The 24,816-nt window shown below is 37.0% G+C and overlaps 3 protein-coding genes across 4 annotated transcripts; all 3 read left to right on the forward strand.

The window, feature by feature from the left end:
- Positions 1-3,341: 3,341 nt before the first annotated feature.
- On the forward strand, positions 3,342-10,321 carry LOC109237330 (TOM1-like protein 2). 2 transcript variants are annotated; one of them, XM_019403625.1, is made up of 4 exons: positions 3,342-3,583; positions 4,139-4,764; positions 5,045-5,290; positions 9,625-10,321. In XM_019403625.1, the coding sequence occupies exons 2-4, from the start codon at positions 4,243-4,245 to the stop codon at positions 10,042-10,044; spliced, it is 1,188 nt and encodes a 395-aa protein (XP_019259170.1). In that variant the 5' UTR covers positions 3,342-3,583; positions 4,139-4,242; the 3' UTR covers positions 10,045-10,321. The 2 variants fall into 2 exon arrangements, with proteins under 2 accessions (XP_019259170.1, XP_019259171.1); XM_019403626.1 differs by lacking the exon at positions 3,342-3,583 and adding an exon at positions 3,621-3,657 and having other exon boundaries at positions 9,625-10,233.
- Positions 10,322-11,274: 953 nt separating this feature from the next.
- On the forward strand, positions 11,275-16,685 carry LOC109237331 (probable arabinosyltransferase ARAD1). The gene is made up of 9 exons (XM_019403627.1): positions 11,275-11,890; positions 11,985-12,158; positions 13,128-13,285; positions 13,369-13,510; positions 14,464-14,579; positions 14,687-14,825; positions 15,396-15,506; positions 15,606-15,674; positions 16,316-16,685. Exons 1-9 carry the CDS (start codon positions 11,411-11,413, stop codon positions 16,442-16,444), a joined length of 1,518 nt encoding a protein of 505 aa, XP_019259172.1. The 5' UTR covers positions 11,275-11,410; the 3' UTR covers positions 16,445-16,685.
- Positions 16,686-18,730: 2,045 nt separating this feature from the next.
- LOC109237332 (cellulose synthase-like protein D3) lies at positions 18,731-24,592 on the forward strand. The gene is made up of 4 exons (XM_019403628.1): positions 18,731-19,158; positions 19,730-20,628; positions 21,557-22,364; positions 22,478-24,592. Exons 2-4 carry the CDS (start codon positions 19,763-19,765, stop codon positions 24,221-24,223), a joined length of 3,420 nt encoding a protein of 1,139 aa, XP_019259173.1. The 5' UTR covers positions 18,731-19,158; positions 19,730-19,762; the 3' UTR covers positions 24,224-24,592.
- Positions 24,593-24,816: the final 224 nt, after the last annotated feature.

Below are 24,816 nucleotides of genomic sequence, written 5' to 3' on the forward strand. Positions count from 1 at the left end.
ATATATATATATATATATATATATATATATATATATATATATATATATATATATATATATATATATATATATATGTATGTATGTATGTATCCACTGTCTGAAAAAATTTCTCATACACCTGTTGAAACAAATAATAAAATTACCTCTAATGAGGAACTGAGAAGGAGCAAAAGGCCTAGGAAAGAATATTTTTCATATGGAAATAATTTTTAAACTTTTCTTGTCGATAATGAACCATAAAATTATTTTGAAGCTATATCTTCTTCAGATGCTAAATATTGGAAAGACGCAATAAAAGTTGAAATTGATTCTATTGAGAAAAATAATCCATGGATTTTACCTGATTTACCTCCTGGTGCAAAGCCTATTGAGTGTAAATGGATCTTCAAAAAGAAATTTAATCCTGATGGATCTTTAGATAAATATAAAGCTCGGTTAGTAGCAAGGATTTTCTCAAAAATAAAATATAGATTATTATGATACATTTGCACCGGTGACTAGAATTTCTTCTATTCGAGTTTTAATTGCCTTAGCTTCTATCCATAAGCTTTTTATCCATCAAATGGATGTCAAAACAGCTTTTTTAAATAGTGATTTAGAAGAAGAAATTTATATTGTTCAACCTGAAGGCTGTGTCATTCCTGGACAAGAAAATAAAGTTTGTAAATTAATTAAATATCTTTAATGGCCTTAAACAAGCTCCTAAGCAGTTGTATGAGAAATTTGAACAAGTCTTACAGAGAGATGGTTTTTCTTCAGTGGAGGTGGATAAATGTGTTTATACTAAAATGGTAGACAATGATTATGTGATAATATATTTATATGTTGACGACATGCTTATATCTGGTACATATTTAAATATATGCAAAGTACAAAATTATTTCTGTCTGCTAATTTTGATACGAAAGATCTGGGTGAAGTAAATACAATATTGGGAGTTAAAGTTATAAAGAGTGAAGATGGAATAATGTTGTCACAAGAAAATTATGTTGAGAGACTTCTTAAGAAGTTTGAATATTTTAATGTCACATCTGTGAGCACTCCTTTTGATGCAAACTCTCACTTGAAAAAGAATAATGGTGACCCAGTTGCTCAGTCTAACTATGCGCAGATTATTGGGAGTCTGATGCATTTAATGAATTTTACAAGGTCTGATATAGCCTATGCAGTGACAGTGTGTAGACTGAGTAGATATACTCATAATTTCAAAAGAGAGCATTGGTCTGCATTAGCTAGACTAATGAAATATTTGAGAGGAACCATGAATTATGGTATCCTATATAGTGGATTTCCTTCTATTTTAGAAGGGTACAGTGATGCAAACTGGATCTCTGATTCAGATGAGACAAAATCCACTAGTGGTTATGTATTCACACTTGGTGGTGGTGCAATATCGTGGAAATCAACTAAACAGACGATCATTGCTAGATCGACTATGGAATCAGAGTTTGTAGCTCTGGAGTTAGCCAGTTCTGAGGCTGAGTGGCTAAGAAACTTCTTCGCTAATATCCCTTTAATACATGACGTATTGCCTCTTGGGTCTATGCATTGTGATTGTCAAGCGGCAATAGCTATTGCAAAGAATAAATCTTATAATTGTAAAAGTAGACACATGAAATAGAGACATGATGTCGTAAAACAGCTGTTGAGAGATGGAATAATTTTCATTGATTATGTGAAGTCAGAGATAAATTTGGCTGATCATATGACTAAACCCGTGGGAAGAATATTAATTATTCAAACCTCAAAGGAGATGTGGTTAAGGCCGACATGTTGTCAATAGAGATGGTAACCCAACCTATGCGATTGGAGATCCCATGAAGTAGGTTCATATGGATAATAACAAGTTGATATTGACATTGAAGCACTAATAAAGAGTGCTTGACTGCTACTAGTTGAGAGGTTGAGTTATAACTCTTAATGAAATTCATATTCCGTATAGATTGTGTATTTAAAAGTAGTATACACTTGATGAATTCACCTATATGAGAGTGGAGTGGGGCCGCTCCTATGAGATTTTGGCCTGGTCTCTAGAGCTCTCATGAATAACCAGGCACGCGCATGGCCTGTGGAGCGCAAAACCGCGTTGAACAGCAAAATTATCGAGGACCGAAATGTGATTGATAAAATCTCCGACTTACAATAAGAGTTATTGGTTCATAGAAATATTATATTTCACCAGTAATTCTGTGAGTTAAACTTTATTGATCTAAGTTTGGTTCATAGTCCAAAAGATACCAAACCTTTTGCATTTGGACCATACAAATCCAACAAATCTTACTCCTCTTTGTATGAATTTTTTGAAAATATGTGGGGAAACTGTTGTGATATTTTCAAAAAGTGGACAAATGTCCATCCATGTGGCAAGATGTATGCAAGTTTTGACAATTATACTTGACAAATGGCAAGAAAAGCCTTAAGCTTTTTGCGGGACTTCCCTTCAGCCGATTTGACAAAACAGAAACATCATTTCTTTCATTTCCTTTCACGCCTCTTTTCTTCCTTTGTTGTCCAATATTAAATATTAGTTGTTTCCTTTTTTATTTACTTTTCCTACTAGCTAGCTGGGTTTGTAATTTAATATTTTGCTGATTCCTGTATCCTCCCTACTAGAGGTAGACTTGTTTAATCCCGGAGAGATATTTCACACTGCTGAAATAGTTTCTTAGGACAATGCCTAACACGACTCAAATCAATCCTTGTATCCGCTTACAAATAATATTAAAGCAGTGTTATTATTGAAATTCTTGCTCTCAATTACTACAATATTTTGAATGATCCAATAGTTCAGTTTTATGTTTTTTGTGAGGACAATTTCAACAAATTCGATTGGCGTCAAAGCTGGAATCAATTTAAAATGACAGGCATGCCATAAGTTCGGTGCAGTATCCAATAAGAATTATTGACAAAATAGAGATAAAGTAGCAAAGACGCAAACTATGACTATCCCTTACGTTGAGAGCAAATTGGGCCATTTACCCAGCATAATAGGAGATGTAAAGCCGGCTTTAATAATAAACATTTCCTCTATATATTTACCAATAAATGATACTCCTATGAAAATTTATGTCTTCAGAAGATACTATACAACTAATTAGTACATCTATTTATATATAACGATTTTTTTTTACATAAATCTCCGATTATAATGTACTGCAACTTTTCCCTAAAGAAAAACTATATCAAAGAAAAACTATATCAAGATCACAAAAAAAAAAAAAAAAAACAAACTATATATGGGAGTAAATGATTTGGTGGAAAAGGGAAAAAAAAAGATCAATGAGTTGTAAAAAGAAAAAATAAATAAATGCATAAAATTCACGAAAGGGAGAGAAGAAAAAGAAGAAATCGCATTTAAAGCGTAGTTGGTATGCATACGAAATATTAATACGGAAATACAGTTTAGCACGAGCAAAGGAGTAGGTATAAAAGGTAAAGTAGAAGACTTTGGTCTCCATTCTCGAGGAACATCGGAAGATTCCTTCATCTAGAGAGAGAGAGAGAGAAGTCAGTCGCGTTACGCGTCATATTCTCATAAACACGCAATCGAACAGTCTTCGATCCTAAGCTTTTCAGTTTCAAGGTAAGTCACTCAGTCCTTGCACTCTCTTTCGTGATCGCCGTATTCCTTTTTTTTTTCTTGTGTTTTTTGAAAAGGTAGAATTTTATGCGATCTTGTTGCTGAATTTTGTTCCTAATATACTTCAATTTCAGAGTTATATCGAAAAAATTGATCTGCTTACCTGGAATCTTAATTCAAGTCGGGAACTTGTACAAATTTGATTGTTTTTTTTTTTTTGCAACTCTGCTGCACTTTGAATTGCTTATTTTTTTTTTCCTATTAATTTATGGGATATTTTTCATATAGTTTTCTCCCACGATCAAAACCTTTTAATAACTATAGTCCTTTACCGGGTGTCTATTATATTTGTTCGAGTCTCGTGGATGCTTTTTGATTTCTCCATTTTTTTCATTAGTAAACCCTAGCAATAGACCATATTAGGTATTTATGATATCCAGTAATCTATGGGTTTGAATATAATTACATGGTTCCTGCAAGGTCAATCGTTAAGAAGAAAACTTATGTATCATTGTTGAGGTCAATCATTTATGCTTCTTTTTTTGTTTTCATTTTCAGTATAACTCTGAGCCTGTTTAGCTGGAGATAGTGTAGAGGCAAGGATTTGAAGAATTTAATCTAGGAAGTGTCGAAGAAGTGAGTTTCGGAAGATTTAATCGAAAATGAGTGACAACAATTTGTTGGATAAAGTCAGCGCCTTTGGGGAGCGCTTAAAGATTGGGGGGACGGAGGTTGGGCAAAAGATCACTGCTGGAATGAGCTCGATGAGTTTCAAGATGAAGGAGCTTTTCCAAGGCCCAAATCAGGCTGATAAGCTTGTTGAGGAAGCCACAGCTGAAACTCTGGATGAACCTGATTGGGCTATGAATCTTGAGCTTTGTGACATGATTAATCACGATAGAATCAATAGTGTTGAACTGATTAGGGGCGTGAAGAAAAGGATAATGCTGAAGAGCCCCAGGATTCAGTACTTAGGGTTGGTGTTACTTGAAACTATTGCAAAGAATTGCGAGAAGGCGTTCTCAGAGATTGCAGCTGAGAGGGTTCTGGATGAGATGGTGAAGTTGATTGATGACCCTCAAACTGTTGTTAACAATCGGAACAAGGCCCTGGTGTTAATTGAAGCTTGGGGAGAATCATCGAGCGAGCTTCGCTATTTACCTGTGTATGAAGAGACTTACAAGGTATCATTACAGATGTTCAGTCTCACCTTCATTTCAGAAAAATTTTAAGAGGTCAAATGTTCGGTTGTCTCTTTGTTTTTGTTGACTTGGCAAGTAGATTACTAGCCTGGACTTTTCTCTAATATACATCCTCCAACTGTCAAACTACTACAATTTAGACAAGGACATTGTAGCAAATACATGAATGATTCTTTCAGTAATGGAAGAGTGGATACATACTTTCTGATATTCATTTCTTCACATTCCTGTGTGATACCTGCCTTTTTGTTATTGTTTCCAGAGTTTGAGATCTAGAGGGGTACGTTTTCCTGGTCGTGACCATGAAAGCCTAGCTCCGATCTTCACTCCTCCAAGAACAGTGTCAGCTTCAGAACCAGATGTTACTATGGCACATCAAATCCAACATGAAATTCCACAGGAGAACTTTTCAGCTGAACAGACAAAGGAGGCATTTGATGTGGCTAGAAACAGTGTAGAGCTTCTGACAACGGTTTTGTCCTCTTCACCTCAGCAGGATGCTCTGCAGGTACTTCTGTTTTATTCCTATCAAAACATGTCAATCTCAGGATCAAAGATTTCGTCTTAATACATCCTCAGGGTATCAGTGTGGACCTATTATGTTTGGGGAACATTTGGAGTCTATCATTTACTTTGTTTCGTGAAGTAAAATAGAGGAAAAATTTGTGTTGAGAGATAAAATGCGGGCTTCATAAAACTTTATGTCATATTAGGAAGTAGACACCATTTAAGGCTGAGCTGACCACAAAAGAAAGTAGGACTGCTTTTTGAGACAGATGGAGAATCATCCTATTGATTAAATCAGTCAAGTTATATAATTGGCTCACATGAGTTATGTAAGATTTTTTTAAAGAGGTTTATAAAGGTTTTGTGCTACTCCACCCATTACTTTAATGTGTGGATGCTCAGTTTTATCTTTCACATCATATCAGAGCCAAACCTTCGGTATGTCATTCTCACATTGGTTAACAAATAAAAAAGAAGAACTCATTCTCACACTGGTAGCTCCATATTAAAGTTCATGTGGGAACCTAAAATCAGATTGTCCCACATGAGTTGTCTAAAGGGTTTCCCAATCTGCAGTAGGATTTGAACCGTGATGCGCCCCTAACCCACACATCACGCGAATGCGCTCTTACACTAGAGCAAGACTTTGGATGCTCATGTTCTTCCACAACATCAAAATATCTTTTTGATGTTAATAGTGCCAAAGTTTTAAATATTTTGAAATGTGATCCTAAAATAGTTAGTATAAACATATAGTTTGAAGCTCAAACTCGTTCATCCTTGGGGGCTTCTGCTGTTTCTAGCCAAGCTTGAGCTCAAATTTTGCAAAATTTATATAAGCCAAGCTCAAGTTCAACTTAAAATTCATTTAAATGTGCTTACTTCATGTGCTACTCAAAGCCAGCTTGAACATCTAAAACTGGGGCTTTATTATTTCATCTTTTTGTTACATATAAATATCTTTCTAGCTATGTGATTTATGCATTTTTAAATTATGCCCTCTAACTGTGAAGCCTGCTTTCTATTATGAAATATCAAGTCTAGTTGTATTCAAGTCCAAATGAGTTGGCTGGATTTGGAAAACTAGTGGTAAAATTGTTGCCTAGTACAAATATTACATGGTGATGTTGTTTTATGCAAAGAATTCATTTCTTAACCAATTGTCTGATCAACGATATATTGATGGATTGCTAGTAGTGAATTAGTCTTTATTATGGATACATAGAAGGTGTTAAGCTCCTTAGCTACTGATAGCTTATGCAGTCTTTATCCTTAGTTTGTTTTTGACTTGGTTATATTTGTGTGATCTAGCTCTAGAGTCAAATGAGCTAGTTGTGTATATTGTTTACTTGGTTAACTAAAATTTTCTCAGTTTGACCAAAAAAAGGATACATTCAGATCCCAACTCATCTGTGATTGACGTACAATAATTGTTTGAGATCCACATGAATTAATACAGCAGAGAAAGAAAAGATGGATATGAATGGATGATGGCGATGTACAGAGATTCTGAGTTATGTTTGGAAGGAAAAATTGAACTTCTGGACAACAATGAAGAACAAGACATCAAGTTTTCTTCCTCTCATCTTTTTGTTCCAAAAACTTACAAAGAGTCACTTATAAAAAAAACCCTTAAAGATGTGTCATCCATTTAATGAGTGGGAAAGGATTTACAGTATGTTAAAATTGTCAACTTGTTGCAGACATGTTAGCTGGTTTTTTGACATTGCAGTTGAAGATATAATTTTAGTTTTTCAATGCAGTAGTTTCTATTTTAACCAACAAGTTTTGGATTTTGGTGGTCACGGCTAGCAGAGTTAAATACTTGTTTAGGTTTCTCGCGCTTTTTTTTGTAGTTGGTTTTTATAATGCAGTTGAACATATCGAGCCCTCCACCCCAAGACTGAGTTTTGTTCTTTTCATTTAAAGCTTTCTCTTGTTATATTTGGTGCATTTAGTGTTGGAATACTGTGATGGAATTATTGTTGCTTGTGCATTTTGATGCGGACCACTTCTTGTTAGCGAGTGATATAAAGGTGGTAGAGGAGATCAATTTAAAAAGTTTCAAGCTTTCATGTCAGCAGGGGCGTACGCAGGAATTTTCTTAAGCGCTACCGAAATTAGGCTACACTTTGCTATTATAGAGTTGAATTTATCTGTCGATTCATTTAAAAAACTCGATTGTAGGCCCACTGGTTGATTTTGGTCTTAATGGGTAAGGGATCGTGGGTTCAAACCTCGTTGGAACCTTTTTCTTGGCAGTTTAAAAGCGGAAATTATTTAAAAAACAGATGTTCGAACCCTCTACCTCTCCTAAAGAAATATGGCGCTTCACAGCGGAACTGGAAGTTGTTACTCTCAAGCGGTGTCGTTCATATTCATTTTATCAACGTTTAGTGTTTTTCATATTATTTATGTATAAATGTTTATTAAGAATATCGGACGAACCACTTCACATAAGGTGTGGCTGCACCTACATGTCAGGGCAGAGATTCAATTTGGGACTGGAATATATGTCCGCAGTTTCCTGGTTAATAGTGTTTGAGCTTAATCTTCTGGGGTAAAATAACTGAATATCAGAAGTTCAGAACCCATCAGACTAATGCATAGATAGAAAGATTAATCAAGTACTCCTGCAAGCAGGAAATTTTAACCTGTATAATGGTTTGCTAGATATTGGGAGGCTTAGTGTGTACTTGCAAAATGTATAAGATGACATCTACATGGCATAGCATTATATACTTCTGATTTATCCTGAAACAAGGAAAAGAATCATCAAGTATTTTTACTGTTTTCCTGTGACCTTATATAATCCTTATAAGTTGTTTTACAATGAGTATTGAATGTTGCACTAAACCTTCATTAGTATTCCACTGCCTATTACTGTAAAGGTAGTGGCTGAAAAAGGCAGTGCAATTCCTAGGTAAAGGAAAACTTCAGTATTGTGGTGCATGGTTTGTCGCCCACTGTGCATGTTATAAGATTGTTTGGTCAAGTGTGGTTATCATTTTGCTTCGTTGGTTTTTTAATTTGTTCTGCAAAGGACACGGCTCTAGGTGCATTATAGTACTTTGGTGGCAAGTGGCTGCACATTTTTAGGTGGTAGAGATTATAATCTCACTGGTTTGCAATTGAAATATGGCAAGATATAGCAACTAGTTAGTAATTCATATATGTTTTTTTGTTTTCACAACTGTGGTGTCCGGGCCAGCTTGCGCGCACCTCGACTAGTACCTCCCACCACAAGTATATGTTTCTTTTATCATTGAAGTATTATGTTCCTTTCTTATTCCCTCCACCCTAAGTTGATTATCTGGTTTATTTTACACTCTTATGAGGGGAAGAACTGCCAATGTTATTGTTTATCAGTTTATTTGTTATGCGATTACATGGGGCTCATACGTTATTTTGGTGCTTAAGGATCAGAATAAGATAAAGGACCTTATTGAGAAGAGGAAAAGAGGCCTCGTGTGACTTTTGGTGCAAAACATTTAGTGAGGCCAAGGTCTCTTTCTTAATATAGATGTTTATCAATTGTATGAATTGGATGAATTCCGGTGTTGTTTGACAGTCTGAAGTTCATAGCTAGCCTTCCATCACTTTGTGCCAAAGTTTATGTTAGAGTGGGCTGTCATTGATGAGCTTTTCTTAATGTGCTATATACCTTTTATTTCATTAAAAAAGAGTTTCTTAAAGTGCTATAGACTTGTGTGGACATTTTGAACAGCTGAATCTTAAATTAGTGATATGAGTAAATATTTGAGATTTATAGATTAATCATAGGAGCTATCCTGCAAACCAGCAAAGACACTAGTCATGTCTCTATTCTAAAAGTAGCGGCCATCAACTTGAGCTGCGCTGTGATCGTGAAGTTGTAATAGGCTAGATCTTTGTCAAGTAAATCATTAATGGAAGTTCCTTTTCTAAACACCCCTTCTATTATTCCTTTTGGTCAGTGTCAGCATGTATATCTTTTCAGTGTCCAATTCTGGTTTCACGTTTCTCACCCTTGCTTTAGGAATTGGTGTACTTTAACTGTTTCTTTTATTAGTTGAACCAGAATTTGTCTAGGTTTTTATGGAGATTATTTTGGATAACTGTCCAGATTTTGAAATATATTCTGGTATATGCTTCCTTGAAGGGGCTTCTCAGAAAAGGCCACTATTTTTGCCCCCAACTATTAGATGGAAAATACTTTTTGTGCCACCCCTTGTCATGCTGTTGCTGAATGATAGCAATCTCCTTACAGAAATTCGCGATTGTGGATTTAGCTCCTTGAATACTGGGGTCATATTCCTCTAATTTCATGCCTACCTCTCAAATTATTTTTTGCAGGATGACTTGACAGCTACGCTAGTACAACAGTGTCGCCAGTCCCTCAATACTGTTCAGAGAATCATCGAGACTGCTGGAGATAATGAGGCCCTCCTTTTTGAAGCCCTGAATATAAATGATGAAGTCCAAAAGGCCCTCTTGAAGTACAACGAATTGAAGAAACCTATGGTTGTTTCATCAGAGCCAGAACCTGCCATGATTCCAGTTGCTGTGGAGCCTGATGAGTCCCCCCGTGCCGGAAAAGAAGATGCTTTGATCAGAAAACCAGCAGGCTCCCGGTCTGCAGTTCACGGAGGGAATGACGATATGATGGATGATCTTGATGAGATGATTTTTGGTAAAAAAGCGGGTGGCACATCTGAATCAGGACATGACACAAAGAAACAGCAACCACCAAAAGATGATCTCATATCATTTTGAATTCCTTCCCGTGCATTTGACTTAATACTGGAATCCACAGGCTTTGGTGATGTTAATATCAGGCTTGTTCAATTTCTACCAACTCTTGTGCTCATGATTGAACCTTCATAAATGGATGTAGAAACTTCGTCGATTTGGTCTCCACATATACCTGGATTACTTATAGTTTTAATGTTTGAACTTTTGGGATTTAGCTGCTTGAAAAAGAAATACACTGCTTGTTTTTCACTGGATGATATTTGTTCTTGATCTCGTGTCAGTGCTTTGAGACATGTCAGTAGTGACTCCATTTCAGTTGTTCTAACTTCTAAGTGATGCTACATGTCTGTGAACTTCCGTTTGAGAATTAAGATAATTTGGAGAATATATCCCTCGTTATATTTCGGGTCCAAATATACCCTTGCCGTAAGACTGTTGGTTCAAATATAGGGACACTCTTCCGTGATTTGGGGCAACATATAAGATAGAATCAACACCTATTAAGGCCATAAAATTAACATAAAAATATCCTTTGTAATGTTCAATTAATCAGTTATGACAGTCCCTAGTTGGTCTAATACAAATTTGCTTGGTAGTGTTGAATTCAATATCTTTAGTCACTCAGGTTGGCACAGCATGCTGTTAATAGTCTTTTCACACAATTCAATCTTCATCTGACGATCCGTTATTGCCATCTCAAGAAAACTAGTACACTTTATTTTCAATTTGTACATTCAATTAAGAAATGGACTTTCTTCAACTTACCTGTCACAAATTCTAGTGTTGATGTCGTAGTGAATTGAAAGAGAAGGAGGTAGTGCAAAATTCTTTTGCTGTCTTTAGTTGAATAGGCAAAAATATGTATTAATTAATCATGATTAAGTGAGATCAATTTATTTACAAACACATATTATGTATGTATTGAATGATGAAAACAACCGATACGAGTAAAATTTTACAGAAAGAAATTATATAACATCCAAAAAAGGCAAAAATTAACAAAGAAGAAATAAGATATAAAGAATTAAAAGTAAAAATAGACTACCTATTTGCTATTAAGCTTATCAAAGAGGAGAAGATATACAGTGGCGCTGCCACTTTGTTAACGAGGAGTCAATTGATACTCTTATACTGTGTAGTTAGGTAATGCATTTCCGTATACGTAGTATATATTGAATCTCCTAACTTATTCGTATAATTATTTTATTATATATATATATATATACTTACTAAATAATTGTGACTCAACATATATCATCATTGTAAGACTATTATCGAAAATGGTAAATATATGTTAGAAGGCCAAACAAGACAATTATGAATCATATGTAGCTTACTAAAGATTTCAAGTGTCATTGTGGCGTTGAGTAGTGATTCAATTATCTAAATGGCCGGAAGACATTACAGTGCTGCTTCTGGAACCTTCAAACCCAGATCTCCGGCACTACTTTTCCTCCTCGCATTCCTCGCTCTCACCCTTCTCTTCTACATCTTCTCCAGCTTCTCCTCTTCTTCCCCGTCCCGCTATTCCTCCCGAAACCCTAACTCCGAGATCGATTACTCCTTTGTAGCTTCACTCGAGAAATTCCTAACCAAATCTCCGCGATCCCCGACGGCCGGTGACGATACAGTTTCAGGAACAACGTCAGTTGAGGATGCTAAGAACCTGGACGATTCCATTTGGAAAAATGAGAATCAAAGGCTTTATGATGAGCCGTTTTATCCTGCTTTTTCGCCTCTCAAAGTTTACGTATACGAAATGCCATCAAAATTCACTTATGATTTGCTCTGGTTGTTTCATAACACGTATAGAGAGACTTCGAATCTCACCTCTAATGGTAGTCCTGTTCACCGCTTAATTGAACAGGTAATTTTCTAGTGTTCACTTTAAATATAAGTACATCATTTATTGGTTTAATTACATTTGCTTAGCTCATTTTGATGAAATATTTCCTGTGTAGCATTCAATTGATTACTGGTTATGGGCCGACTTAATAGCACCAGAATCAGAGAGGCTATTGAAGAATGTAGTTAGAGTACATAAGCAAGAGGAAGCTGACCTGTTCTACATTCCGTTTTTCACTACCATTAGCTTCTTCTTGATGGAGAAGCAGCAATGCAAGGCTCTTTATAGGGTGTGAGTGCGTCACTTCTTCAACGTTTTTCCTATTTCTTATTGATTCTTTACTATTTCTGTTTGAACTTAGAGTTTGATTTATATGCACAGATGGTGTAAAAAATATTTACATAAACCGAAAGGTAATTATTTAATAAGCATTGATTGGTAACCTAAAATAAATAGTAAGTAACCTGGTATAATAAGTAAATTGGTGTAAAACTCACATTAAAATCCTGACATCCTCTTGCTCGACTTAGTATATTTTTTTTTGCTGAATTTTGCTTAATGTGATATTTTCCGTGATTAGGAGTAATTTAAGCTGCACTCAGTCTGTACAACTTTTGTTTTTGACTGAAGCACAATCCTGACTATATTTTGGGAATCAGTCTGGTCCAAATTTCTAATACTGCAATCAAAGCTACATTTTCTTCGTTAATCTTATTTCATAGGCATACTAATTCTTTATTTGATGAAGCATACTAATTTCTTCTACTGCATCGAGGTTTCAGTCCCATAACCTAGTCTTAAGCGTTTACATTGTGTTCGTTACAATGCTCTGTTTGCAGATTTGGGGGAAAAGGGACAGAAAATTCTCCCGTTGGAAGGAAAACTTGTAAACTTGTCCCACAATTGGTTAATTGACTTAATTCTGAGTGGGGAACCTGGTATCAATGTGTATTTTAAACGATTGTTCCTTCCCCTTTTCAATTTACCATGCTCGAAACTTGTACCTACACAAATTTTTTGATATAGCCTATCATGATCAAATTTAAAAGAGTAACTGCTAATTTTCTAGTTTCACATCCTTATGGTTGAACACCAGAACAGATATCTTAAACTTTGATACTTTTTATCTATTTAAATAGAACTTCGGATTCTGTGACAGGATTAAAGACTTTTTTATGTTAGTGGAAGATGGTGCTAGACTTTGTCTAGCCGTGGTTTTATCGTAAATCAATATTCGTTATTACTTTTCTTAATTTAGGAAGCTTTGAAATGGGTTATGGATCAACCAGCTTGGAATAGATCTGAGGGAAGAGATCACATACTTCCAGTTCATCATCCTTGGTCTTTCAAATCTGTCCGCAAGTTTATGAAGAGAGCTATTTGGTTGCTCCCAGATATGGACTCAACAGGGAACTGGTTAGTATCTTCACTGCTAATTTCTACAACTATCAAAATTATTGCAGCTCTACATCATCTACTGTGGTTACTTTGAACTTCAGGTACAAGCCTGGGCAAGTTTATCTCGAGAAAGACCTGATACTTCCTTATGTTGCCAATGTCGATCTATGTGATGCAAAATGTTTATCTTCATCAAAGAGATCTATGCTGCTATTTTTCCGGGGGAGACTTAAAAGAAATGCTGTAAGATTCACCTTGTATTAATAAGCAAGTTTTATTCAGTTTGTTTAACGGTTCACATTAAGTTGATGTTACTGCTCATGTACTAAGTTGGTTAAAAGATGATATTTTATGATGTTTTGGAAAATTTGGGCTATCCTATGACAGTAAAATAGGTTCTAGGCTACCATGTTGGCCTTTAATGAGCAGGTTTCAAAATATCCTGGCATCAGCAGATTTCAAAATATTTGAGGGCAGGGCATGAAATGGTGGAAAAAGAACTTTCAAGCTAATTGAGGATGCAAACGTTTGTGCAATTGTGAAATCCTAAAATAACAACTTATTTATTTCTTTCCATCTTAAGAGAAGATCTCGGTAGGAACTAGTTGCTAAATCGTGCTAGGAACCGGTTGCTTAATATTGCTAGGGAAGAACATGGACAATCTTGCAACATCGTTCTCTCTTTTCATATTCCCATTATGAAGTAAGGAACTGAAGTTTCTAATGTAGTTGATGCTACCTTGTAACCTTCCAAAGTTATATATACACAGTACACGACATTCTTGATTATAAATGAATGAGATGGTGAAAGGAATTTTTTTTTCATGCTTATACAGTAGGAGGATGCGGAACTATCAATTACTTGCAGTTTTGAACCAGACTAACAACTTTTCTATTTTCCCTTGTTTTCAATATTATAGTGTTAGGGTGCAGAATGTGATGCCCAACTATTGCCTTATTGTATGGAATATTTATAACTTAGATCTGTTACTACTAGGTTTAATTTTTTCTTTTTTGGATTGGTCTGTAAGGTTTAATTTGCTACTGTAGTAGTTTCCATAGTTACAATTAGAAGCAATGGACTCTGAATCTACTTTTCCTTAAGTATTCCATGCGCTGTGTTCTTCAGAATGGGTATTTTTCCACAGAGTGGTTAGAATTATGGTTGGCTGTGGTTATGATATCTTTCTTTTCAGGGTGGGAAGATACGTTCCAAACTTGTGGAAGAGCTTCGTGGTGCAGATGGAGTACTCATTGAGGAGGGGACTGCTGGAGAAGGAGGAAAAGCAGCAGCACAGAGTGGCATGCGCAAGTAAGATTTAGACTGTCTGAGTGTAATCTTTAAATTCTGGAAGTGAAGGTGTTCTTCAGTTCAAACGTTAATTTGTGTGCTTTTTATTTATTTCCTTGGGTAAACAGGAGTATATTTTGCCTAAATCCAGCTGGTGACACCCCATCATCAGCCAGATTGTTTGATGCAATTGTCAGTGGCTGCATTCCTATCATAGTTAGCGATGAACTAGAGCTTCCTTTTGAGGGGATTCTTGATTATCGGAAGGTATTAGTTACTTTGGAACTCTTATTTCAATCTCTATCAATATCTTGGAGAGGTGTTAAAAAGGTGAAATGTTTTTCAAAGCAAATCAGACTATGGTAATGGCTCTCTTTTTAGAGCAGATTTTTCATCCAGACTTTTGTGAAGCCCCTAATACAAGGTTAAGATGATCAATCCTCGTAATTGGAAGCCCATAATAGGAAGTGTTCCTAGTTAACAAAAGCTGCAGTATTAGTTCAAGGCCAGTTGTAATGTTGATGGTCTAAGAGGAAGTTACGTATCTCAATCTATAGTAGTTTTTGGTTGTCTGCGAGGAAGTTACATCTATCAATGTATAGTAGTTTACTAGGGAACTTCCCATAACTTTTCTAGCAACTACCTCTTCCTCAGGTGTTGTATGACATTGATTTCTATATTTAATTCTAATTGCATCAAAGCTGGAATTCGTCTTACCCAACAAAGTTTCTCCGTTCTCCTTAAAGGAGAGTGAACATGGAAGGGAAGGGATGAAGAAATGAAACTGCATACTATGTATGAGGCTCTTACTCTTGTTTATCACTTTTTCTTTGGCAGATTGCTCTGTTTGTCTCTTCTAGTGATGCTTTGCAACCAGGATGGCTTCTCTCATTCCTAAAAAGTGTTAGTGCAGCTCAAATCAAAGAGATGCAAGTGAACTTAGCTAAGGTACGTAGATTTTTAGGTTGAGACTATCACTTAGAAGTAGCATTGTCTTTCATTTCATAGAATGGCTGGAAAAATAAATGCTTTTCCTTATGAATGCAGTATGCAAGGCATTTTCTTTATTCTCATCCAGCTCAGCCGCTAGGTCCTGAAGATTTAGTCTGGAGAATGGTTCGACATTTACTTCTCTTTAGTTTGTTGTTATTTTTGTCTTCACTTTTGTGAAGTACTGGTTTCCTTTTCTTTTTTTTATTTTTTATTTTCGTGACGGTTGGATTTTTGTGTGCTAACTAACTAAATTTTTTCAAGTATTGGTTTCCATTCCTATCATTCCACTTCTTTTATCTATCTATGGATCAAAACTAAACTTTCTTTGAGCAAATTGCGAAGGAAACAGCTTATTCAGGTGAAGTAGGAGAAACACTTTGTATGATATAATCAAATGGATTTCTCTAGGCTGAAAGTCCCATAATTTTTTTGACATTCTTCTCATTCATTGCAGACTTTTACTTGTGTTAAGATTTATAGAGTTGGTCATTGTTAGTACTCATTAGATTTCTTGTTGTACATTTTGATTCTCTCGTGATGCTTCATTGCTAAATAGTTATCCATGCAATGGTGTATAATGATAAGTTGCTTCACTAATCCCTTTTCTTTTTGCGGAACGGGCTATTCTTTAGTATGTTCTTCTTCTTTTTTGGTTGGTTGGAGGGGGTTCTTCATCTATTTCGACTATGCCATCTATGAGTTGCAGTATGAGAGGTAATAGAGTCCTGAATTTTGCTTTCCTTCATTTTCTGGTGATTCACCAGATGGCAGGTAAGCTGGTAAACATCAAGCTTCACACTAGAAGGTCACAGCGGGTGGTGAAAGGATCCAGAAGCGTGTGCACGTGTGAGTGCCGTCGTCCCAATGTTACAAGCCCAGGTCCATTATCTTGATTGTAGATCACAGATGTTTCTTTTTGTTTTCCTCGTATATTATTTTGCACTTCAACATTTGATGTAGTTCTAAGAGACCTAGCAATATGTGATTCAGTAAGCAGAAGTGAGGAAATTCTGATTTATTATTTGTGTCAAATGTTGCCCAAAGAATATTATGATAGCTTGATTTAGAAACTCAATATTATGCAATTTGTATATGCACCTTTAGTGGATTTCTGAAGAATTCTTCACTTTGTGATGGCATGGATTGCTACTTATGGAGGCCTTGAGATGTTGAGGTTTTGAATTTTTTGAGGCGTTAACTAGTTTTTTAGGAGTGCGGCATATGTGCTATCTTGGTCCCGGTTCCTTTAATACCATTAAGGAAGTGATGGTTATATTTGCTGCTATTGTCATACAGATCTTTGTCTCCAATTCGGAAATATCAGGTAATGGATACAGCTAGTGGAGCCATAGGATATTGAACTGCTTAGTTAGATGTAAACACATGAATGAAAAAAAAAAGTATTTTAACAGTTTACGCATGTGGTGAGAGATGGATGCACATGCTTTCTTTTTAATTCCCCAACTGTAGTGTTGGACTGTTGGATGGTAGTGGCAAAGGGGATGGGTGCAATGAGTATGGTGGGCAAGGCTGCGTATGGGACGTGCGAGGCACATATGATAATAATTTCTTTATATCATGAAATCATGATAGATCGTGCTCATGTTTTTGGATGGTTGCCTTCGCATGTTGCATTAGCTGTGTCACTTGCAATTGTGTAGTTTCCTGGCAATAAGTCACCGACCATCTTATGTTTCTAGATGCCATCGTATTACATGATCTCTTCTTTCCTATCCCCCCCCCCCCCCCAAAAAAAAATAAATAAATAAAAATTCTCCTCTTGCCTATCTCTTAATGCATTCCTTTCCGCACGATAAGTAATCATTGTTTCCGCAGAGGATCTCGGCATCAGATTTGGGACAACTTCTGAAGTAGTGTAATGTAGCCATTCCTTTATACTATTGGAGTAAGTTGCATTCCCGACACTGTCATAAGTGGCATATGTAAATGTAAAAAGGCCTTTATCATCGGTGGATTTTTGAGTCTAAGGAGGGCGAGTGGTTCTAGTTCAAGAAGTGCTAAAGTGCTTATATTTTTCTTTAATTGAACACCTTAATGGTCCCCATAACTATCCCGAAAAGAATATCCAACATATTATTGGTTCACAAAACTATCATCCAATGGGTTAACAACTATTACAGCTGAGAAAGCGACATACTGAAAGTAACGAAGCCACGACTGCATTTTGCAAGAATTGGCACATTTGCGGTATAGAAATAATAGTGGTAAATAGTAGGATACGAAGAGAGCAAATGAATGACGTTTTAAGTGGGTACAGAGTTGTTGCCAGCCAACGTTCCCGCGTCGAACAATTTATATATTTATGTATATACATAGCATAAAAATTGGGCCACCATTGTCAAGGTAGACAAAACGGTGATCGTGAAGTCCTCATGTGCTCCGCTAATTACGCGTTTACCATCATCTCGCCCATGTTGTGTGGCACTTTTGCAATTAGATACAATTCGAGGTGCTTTTTTTATTTGCTTTTTCGACGATGACCCACTATTGATTAGAGTTGACCTCTTTTCTCTAAATAGGACCATTTTTCTCAGTTAGGAGTTAGGACATTATCCATCCAATTGCATTTGCTTTAAAATAAATCTTTGGTTTAATTTTTCAAATTGAATTTTGTTGATAGTTAAACTGGACTAACTTTTTGTAGATTTAAGAGCATTTGTATTCATTCTATTGAACACATCGACCGTTAAAAATAGAGTTTTTATAGTTTTATTTGAACTAATAAGTGTCTAATCAATTGTTAATGCTTTGTCGTTAAATCATAATAATCCACCCGAGGGGATTGTTCAAACGATCAACATCCCTCACCTATAACCCCATGGTCGTGAGTTTGAGCCACCAAAAGAGCAATAACTCCAACAAAAGGATCAAAGCGGAAGAGATTTTAAAAATAATCGTAATGATCCAATTTGCTTTTAGCACTTTTTACTACATGTCAAAGGCCCTTTATTATTTTCTCCTTTTGGTGAAGATCATTTTCCTTTTCGAAAGTCCTAGTCAGCACTAGATACCAAGAATAACCTCCACATTGCGAGTAATATCTGATTTGCCCTTTTCCGACACCCCACACCACGTTTGAGAAAATAATTCAAAATAGACGAAATTTTGCTTCTTCGTCCTTGCCTACAAAATATTTAAAAAGGAAAAAAAAGGACAAAAACACGCCATTACAGAACATCTTGTAGTAAGACAGACAGTGAAACTTTTCCTTGTAAATTTTCCATATCTTCTACTTATTCCTCTTTATTATTTAAAGCTATAAACAGAGATTGAAGTGAAAAGAGAGCAAAAAAACGCTTTAAATTGAAAGTAGAGAGCCGGCATTCGACTACAAGTTCCTTTAATTTACTTCCAGAGCTATTTAATTTTCCATTTCAAGCTAAAGGATACGAAATCCCATTCTTAGTTTCTGAAAAAGCTTCAAGCATTGTGAAGACAGTTGCATAACACATTACCCATTTTGAAAATCTTTCAGATTTAGCATTAGATTGTAAAGATTTGCGTAAACAAATTGGTTTTGCTGCAGCGATTCAGTTCTCTTGGAATTTTCAATTCTCAAAATGATGGCTTAGCATTTCTTATAAAGGTATAACCTGCTTTCCCTATTAGTCTTATAAAGGTCTTTACATATTAGCAGTGACCAATGAATGAAGCTGTTTTTGTTATTTCTTTATGTACTTTAGTTGCTAATTGTTATTTACATCTCGGTTTTGGTAATCTATGAAAAGGTTATTCTGGATCTGTTCATCTTGATCTCATTAATCTGATTATGAGACGTGATTGTGCTAGTTTTCTAGCTTTTTGTGTACAATTGAGTTGAAGTTTGACTTCAGTTGAACTTCATGTAAAATTTGTGCATCTTTCTTATAAGGTGCATGCTTATATGGTTGCCAAGTTTGTGAAAAGAAAAAAAAAGCAAACATTTGGAATCCTAGTCGACCAATAGTTCAAGACTTAAGAGCTCTGTCTTTGTTAATCATTTCTCATCATTAGCATACTATATTTTCTGAATGCTTAGTGAATTATGATCTCCAGATGTCTACATCTGAGTATTTGGTTGTTGCCCCATGATCTGAAGGATAACGATAGAGCATGTTGATAATGATATTTATCTATGAATTTGGAACTTGAACCAGGTTAATGTTTTCTTTCTTCAGGATCTGGCGTTATATCTTAATTAGTCTTTGGAAATGGCTTCAAAATCATTCAAAGCTAGTAGATCATCTGTGTCAAATTCCTCGGATTTGCCTGATTCGCAGCATGGCAAACCTCCACTTCCTCCACATGTGACTTTCCAGCGGCGGACTTCCTCAGGCCGATATGTAAACTACTCAAGAGATGATCTTGATAGTGAACTTAGCAGCAGTGACTATATGAACTATATGGTACATCTCCCTCCGACTCCTGACAATCAGCCCATGGATTCTATTTCTCAGAAGGTTGAAGAGCAGTATGTATCAAGTTCACTGTTCACGGGTGGTTTTAATTCCGTTACACGCGCCCATCTCATGGACAAGGTGATTGAATCAGAGGCAAATCATCCCCAAATGGCGGGTGCAAAAGGGTCGTCATGTGCTATCCCAGGATGTGATGCTAAAGTGATGAGTGATGAAAGGGGCATTGATATTGTTCCCTGTGAATGTGATTTCAAGATATGCAGAGACTGTTACCTGGATGCTGTCAAAACTGGTGATGGTATATGTCCTGGGTGTAAGGAGCAATATAAAGTCACTGATTGGGAGGAAGCGAGTGGAAAAGATCGGCCGCTTCCTCTGACTGCGCCAGCTGGGATGTCAAAGATGGAGAGAAGGTTGTCAATTATGAAATCAACTAAGTCGGCATTGATTAGGAGCCATACTGCAGATTTTGATCACAACCGTTGGCTGTTTGAAACAAGGGGCACATATGGGTATGGAAACGCTATATGGCCAAAAGAAGGTGGATTTGCAAATGGAAAAGATGATGATATTGTTGAGCCTACTGAGCTGATGAACAAACCATGGAGGCCACTTACGCGCAAATTGAAAATTCCTGCTGCAATCTTAAGTCCTTACAGGTGAGAAGTTATTTCCGCTTTTACTCTTCAGAGTCCTTCTGTGTCGTGTTTTAGTATTAATACTAATAGCTGTACGCTGTACTTGATCACCCTTTTGGCGGGTCTGAAGTAACTAGCTGCTTGCTTGTTCTTCTGCTTTTGCTTCGTTTGTCCTGACATGTAGTTTTTCCATTGATTTAAGCTACTTTTTAATCGGTCGACTAATTTCTCAGTTCTCCACTAAATTATAAATGCATGATTTTTCTCGTATTACTACCGTTTTTTTCTTTTGCTTCGGTTATCTTACTGCTTCTTTTCCATGGCTTCTCCATTACTGTATTTCTTTTCAACAATGTTTTGACTGTGCTTTTCCTGAGCTAAGGGTTTATTGGGAACCTCTCTACCTTCACAAGGTAAGGTAAGGCCTGCATACACGCTATCCGCCCCAGACTCCACTTGTGGGATTATACTGGGTTTGTTGTTGTTGCATTTTTCTCGTAACATATGCTATGTGTGTTTCACTACTGGGTTAGTCTTGAATGACACTTAGATGGTATAGTTGCATTTTTTTTTCCTTTATCAGTTGCTACTACTTGAACCATTCAGGGGTGCAATATATCGAATGTTATCTTTTAATGACTTTTACTTTCTAAGGAAAAAAATCACTGCTATCTTTATGATTTTTTAGTTGTTATAAGATATAAAAGAAAAGAAAAATTTGAATGTGTTTCTTATTATCCTCAATTGAATACTGCTATCACTATTGTTCTAGTGTTTACTGTTAAATACCTTCTCTTTGATAATCCAAAGGACCCTTGTCAATAAACAGGACGGAAAGAAAAAGTGGTTCATTGCTTTGTCTAGCATTTATCTCATGCAATGACAATCTACAGGTTCCAGTCATTTTGAGCTGATATATACTTTCTTTTCCTATGTTTCTTCTGTTCAGACTTTTGGTTGCTGTTCGGTTTGTTGTACTTGGGCTTTTCTTAACATGGAGAGTGCAACATCCCAACAATGATGCAATTTGGTTGTGGGGGATGTCCGTGGTTTGTGAAATATGGTTTGCTTTTTCATGGATTCTTGACCAATTGCCCAAGCTTTGCCCTATCAACCGTGCTACTGATCTTGGTGTCTTGAAAGACAAATTTGAATCACCTAGTCCAAACAATCCTACCGGGAGATCTGATCTCCCTGGCGTTGATATGTTTGTCTCTACCGCTGATCCAGAGAAGGAACCTCCTCTTGTGACTGCGAATACTATATTGTCCATTCTAGCTGCAGATTATCCTGTAGAAAAGCTTGCTTGCTATGTTTCTGATGATGGAGGGGCTCTTTTGACTTTTGAGGCAATGGCAGAAGCTGCAAGTTTTGCTAATTTATGGGTACCATTTTGTCGTAAACATAACATTGAACCTAGAAATCCAGATAGTTACTTCAGTTTAAAGAAGGATCCGTACAAAAACAAGGTAAAGCAAGACTTTGTTAAGGATCGTAGGCGGGCAAAGCGTGAGTATGATGAGTTTAAGGTCCGTATCAATGGCTTGCCAGACTCCATTCGCCGTAGGTCTGATGCTTATCATGCAAGGGAAGAAATTAAGGCCATGAAGCAACAGAGGCAGAAGACCGAGGATGAACCTGTAGAGAATGTAAAGATCCCAAAAGCTACGTGGATGGCTGATGGAACCCATTGGCCTGGGACATGGTTGACTTCTGGACCTGAGCATTCCAAGGGGGATCATGCTGGAATAATACAGGTAATATTATCTTAAGAGTCTACTCTAAATTCTTTGGAATTCCACCTGCAATACCGCTGCAAATTGATAGATTCTTGAAAGCTATTAATATGATCACGTTTTCAAATATGCAGGTGATGTTGAAACCTCCAAGTGATGATCCACTGCATGGTAACAGTGAGGATGGGGTTATGGACCTGACTGATGTTGATATCCGTCTTCCCATGCTTGTTTATGTTTCTCGTGAAAAGCGTCCTGGCTATGATCACAACAAGAAAGCAGGCGCTATGAATGCCCTGGTTCGTGCATCCGCAATCATGTCCAATGGTGCATTTATTCTTAACCTTGATTGTGACCATTACATTTACAACTCCCAGGCTATCAGGGAAGGTATGTGTTTCATGATGGATAGGGGAGGGGATCGTCTTTGCTATGTGCAGTTCCCTCAGAGGTTTGAGGGCATTGACCCGTCTGATAGGTATGCCAATCGCAATACTGTATTCTTTGATGGCAACATGAGGGCCCTTGATGGGCTACAGGGTCCAATGTATGTGGGAACTGGATGTCTCTTTCGAAGGGTAGCCCTCTATGGTTTTGACCCTCCTCGCTCCAAGGAGCACCAATCCGGTTGTTGTAGCTGCTGCTTTGGTCGCAGAAGAAAGCATGTTAATGCACCAGAAGAGCATCGGGCCTTGCGACTAGGTGATTCGGACGATGAAGAAATGAACCTCTCACTGGCTCCTAAGGCTTTTGGGAACTCAGCAGTCCTTATTGATTCAATCCCGGTGGCGGAGTTCCAAGGTCGTCCTTTGGCAGATCATCCAGCTGTGAAGAATGGACGGCCGCCTGGTGCTTTGACCATTCCTCGGGAGCATCTTGATGCCTCAACTGTTGCAGAGGCCATCAGTGTCATCTCCTGCTGGTACGAGGAAAAGACAGAGTGGGGACAACGTGTTGGATGGATTTATGGTTCAGTTACTGAAGATGTTGTCACAGGATACAGGATGCACAACAGGGGTTGGAAGTCTGTTTATTGTGTTACCAAACGTGATGCATTCCGAGGGACAGCCCCTATTAATCTCACTGATAGGCTCCACCAGGTCCTTCGATGGGCTACTGGTTCAGTTGAAATCTTCTTCTCCCGAAACAATGCCCTTCTGGCCAGCTCAAAAATGAAATTCTTACAGAAGATTGCTTACCTCAATTGTGGAATCTATCCCTTCACATCAATCTTCTTAATTGTCTACTGCTTCTTACCAGCACTCTCCCTGTTCTCTGGTCAGTTCATTGTCCAAACACTCAATGTCACCTTCCTTGTGTACCTCCTGACTATTACAGTCACCCTCTGCATGCTTGCGGTGCTCGAGGTCAAGTGGTCAGGCATTGAGTTGGAGGAGTTGTGGAGGAACGAGCAGTTCTGGCTGATTGGAGGGACAAGTGCTCACTTAGCTGCTGTGCTTCAGGGGCTCCTGAAAGTTGTTGCTGGCATCGAAATTTCTTTCACCTTGACGTCAAAATCAGGTGGTGATGACGAAGACGATGAATTTGCTGATCTCTATTTGGTTAAGTGGACATCCCTCATGATCCCACCCATTACAATCATGATGGTAAACTTGATAGCAATAGCAGTTGGCTTTAGCAGGACAATATATAGTGTTATACCACAGTGGAGCCGTTTAATAGGGGGTGTATTCTTCAGTTTCTGGGTTTTGGCACATCTCTATCCCTTCGCAAAAGGGCTTATGGGCAGAAGAGGCAGGACACCCACCATTGTCTTTGTATGGTCAGGACTTATTGCTATCACCATTTCCCTTCTTTGGGTGGCAATTAATCCTCCAGCAGGCACTACGCAAATTGGAGGATCGTTCCAGTTCCCATGATCATCTTCTCTTCCTCGGAATTTTTCTCACTAAGCTGCTCTAATATCATGGCAAAAAGTGCTGGTACGTTTGATTCGTTGCATATCAATTGGAGTTATATTTTTTTCATCTCACCAATGAAATTGGCGTCATACAAGCTGCTCAACTATTTTTAGCAAAGTGGAAGCAGAACTAAGCAAGTTTAGTTGAGTTGGACTTGGATAGAGAATATTCAGCATTTTTTGTATCATCTTGGACCGGAATTATTCATTTAATTGTTTGGTTTACAACAACATTGGTGTTACGGAATTGCAATAGACATTTTTGTCATTGAAGTGTCCCCCTTCACTTCTTTCTTCTGCTAAACATGGAAATTTTGAATTTCTGCCATCTGGTTTTTTAGCTGATTGAGACTGGAGTAAATTAACTCTAGACTTCCAAAGTAAGATTAAAAACCTTTTAATTTTTCTCTAAATCATGAAATCTTTCTTCATTTTTTTTCTTCTTTTTCCTCTCCTTTTTTAAGAACTTGAATCATGTGATATTGGTTAAATTCCCTTGTTTGTCAAAGGATGTTAGATGGTAGAAATAACCTAAATTCTTCAATTTCCTCA

This window comes from Nicotiana attenuata, unplaced genomic scaffold (genome assembly GCF_001879085.1).
Source record: "Nicotiana attenuata strain UT unplaced genomic scaffold, NIATTr2, whole genome shotgun sequence".
Lineage (NCBI taxonomy): Eukaryota > Viridiplantae > Streptophyta > Magnoliopsida > Solanales > Solanaceae > Nicotiana > Nicotiana attenuata.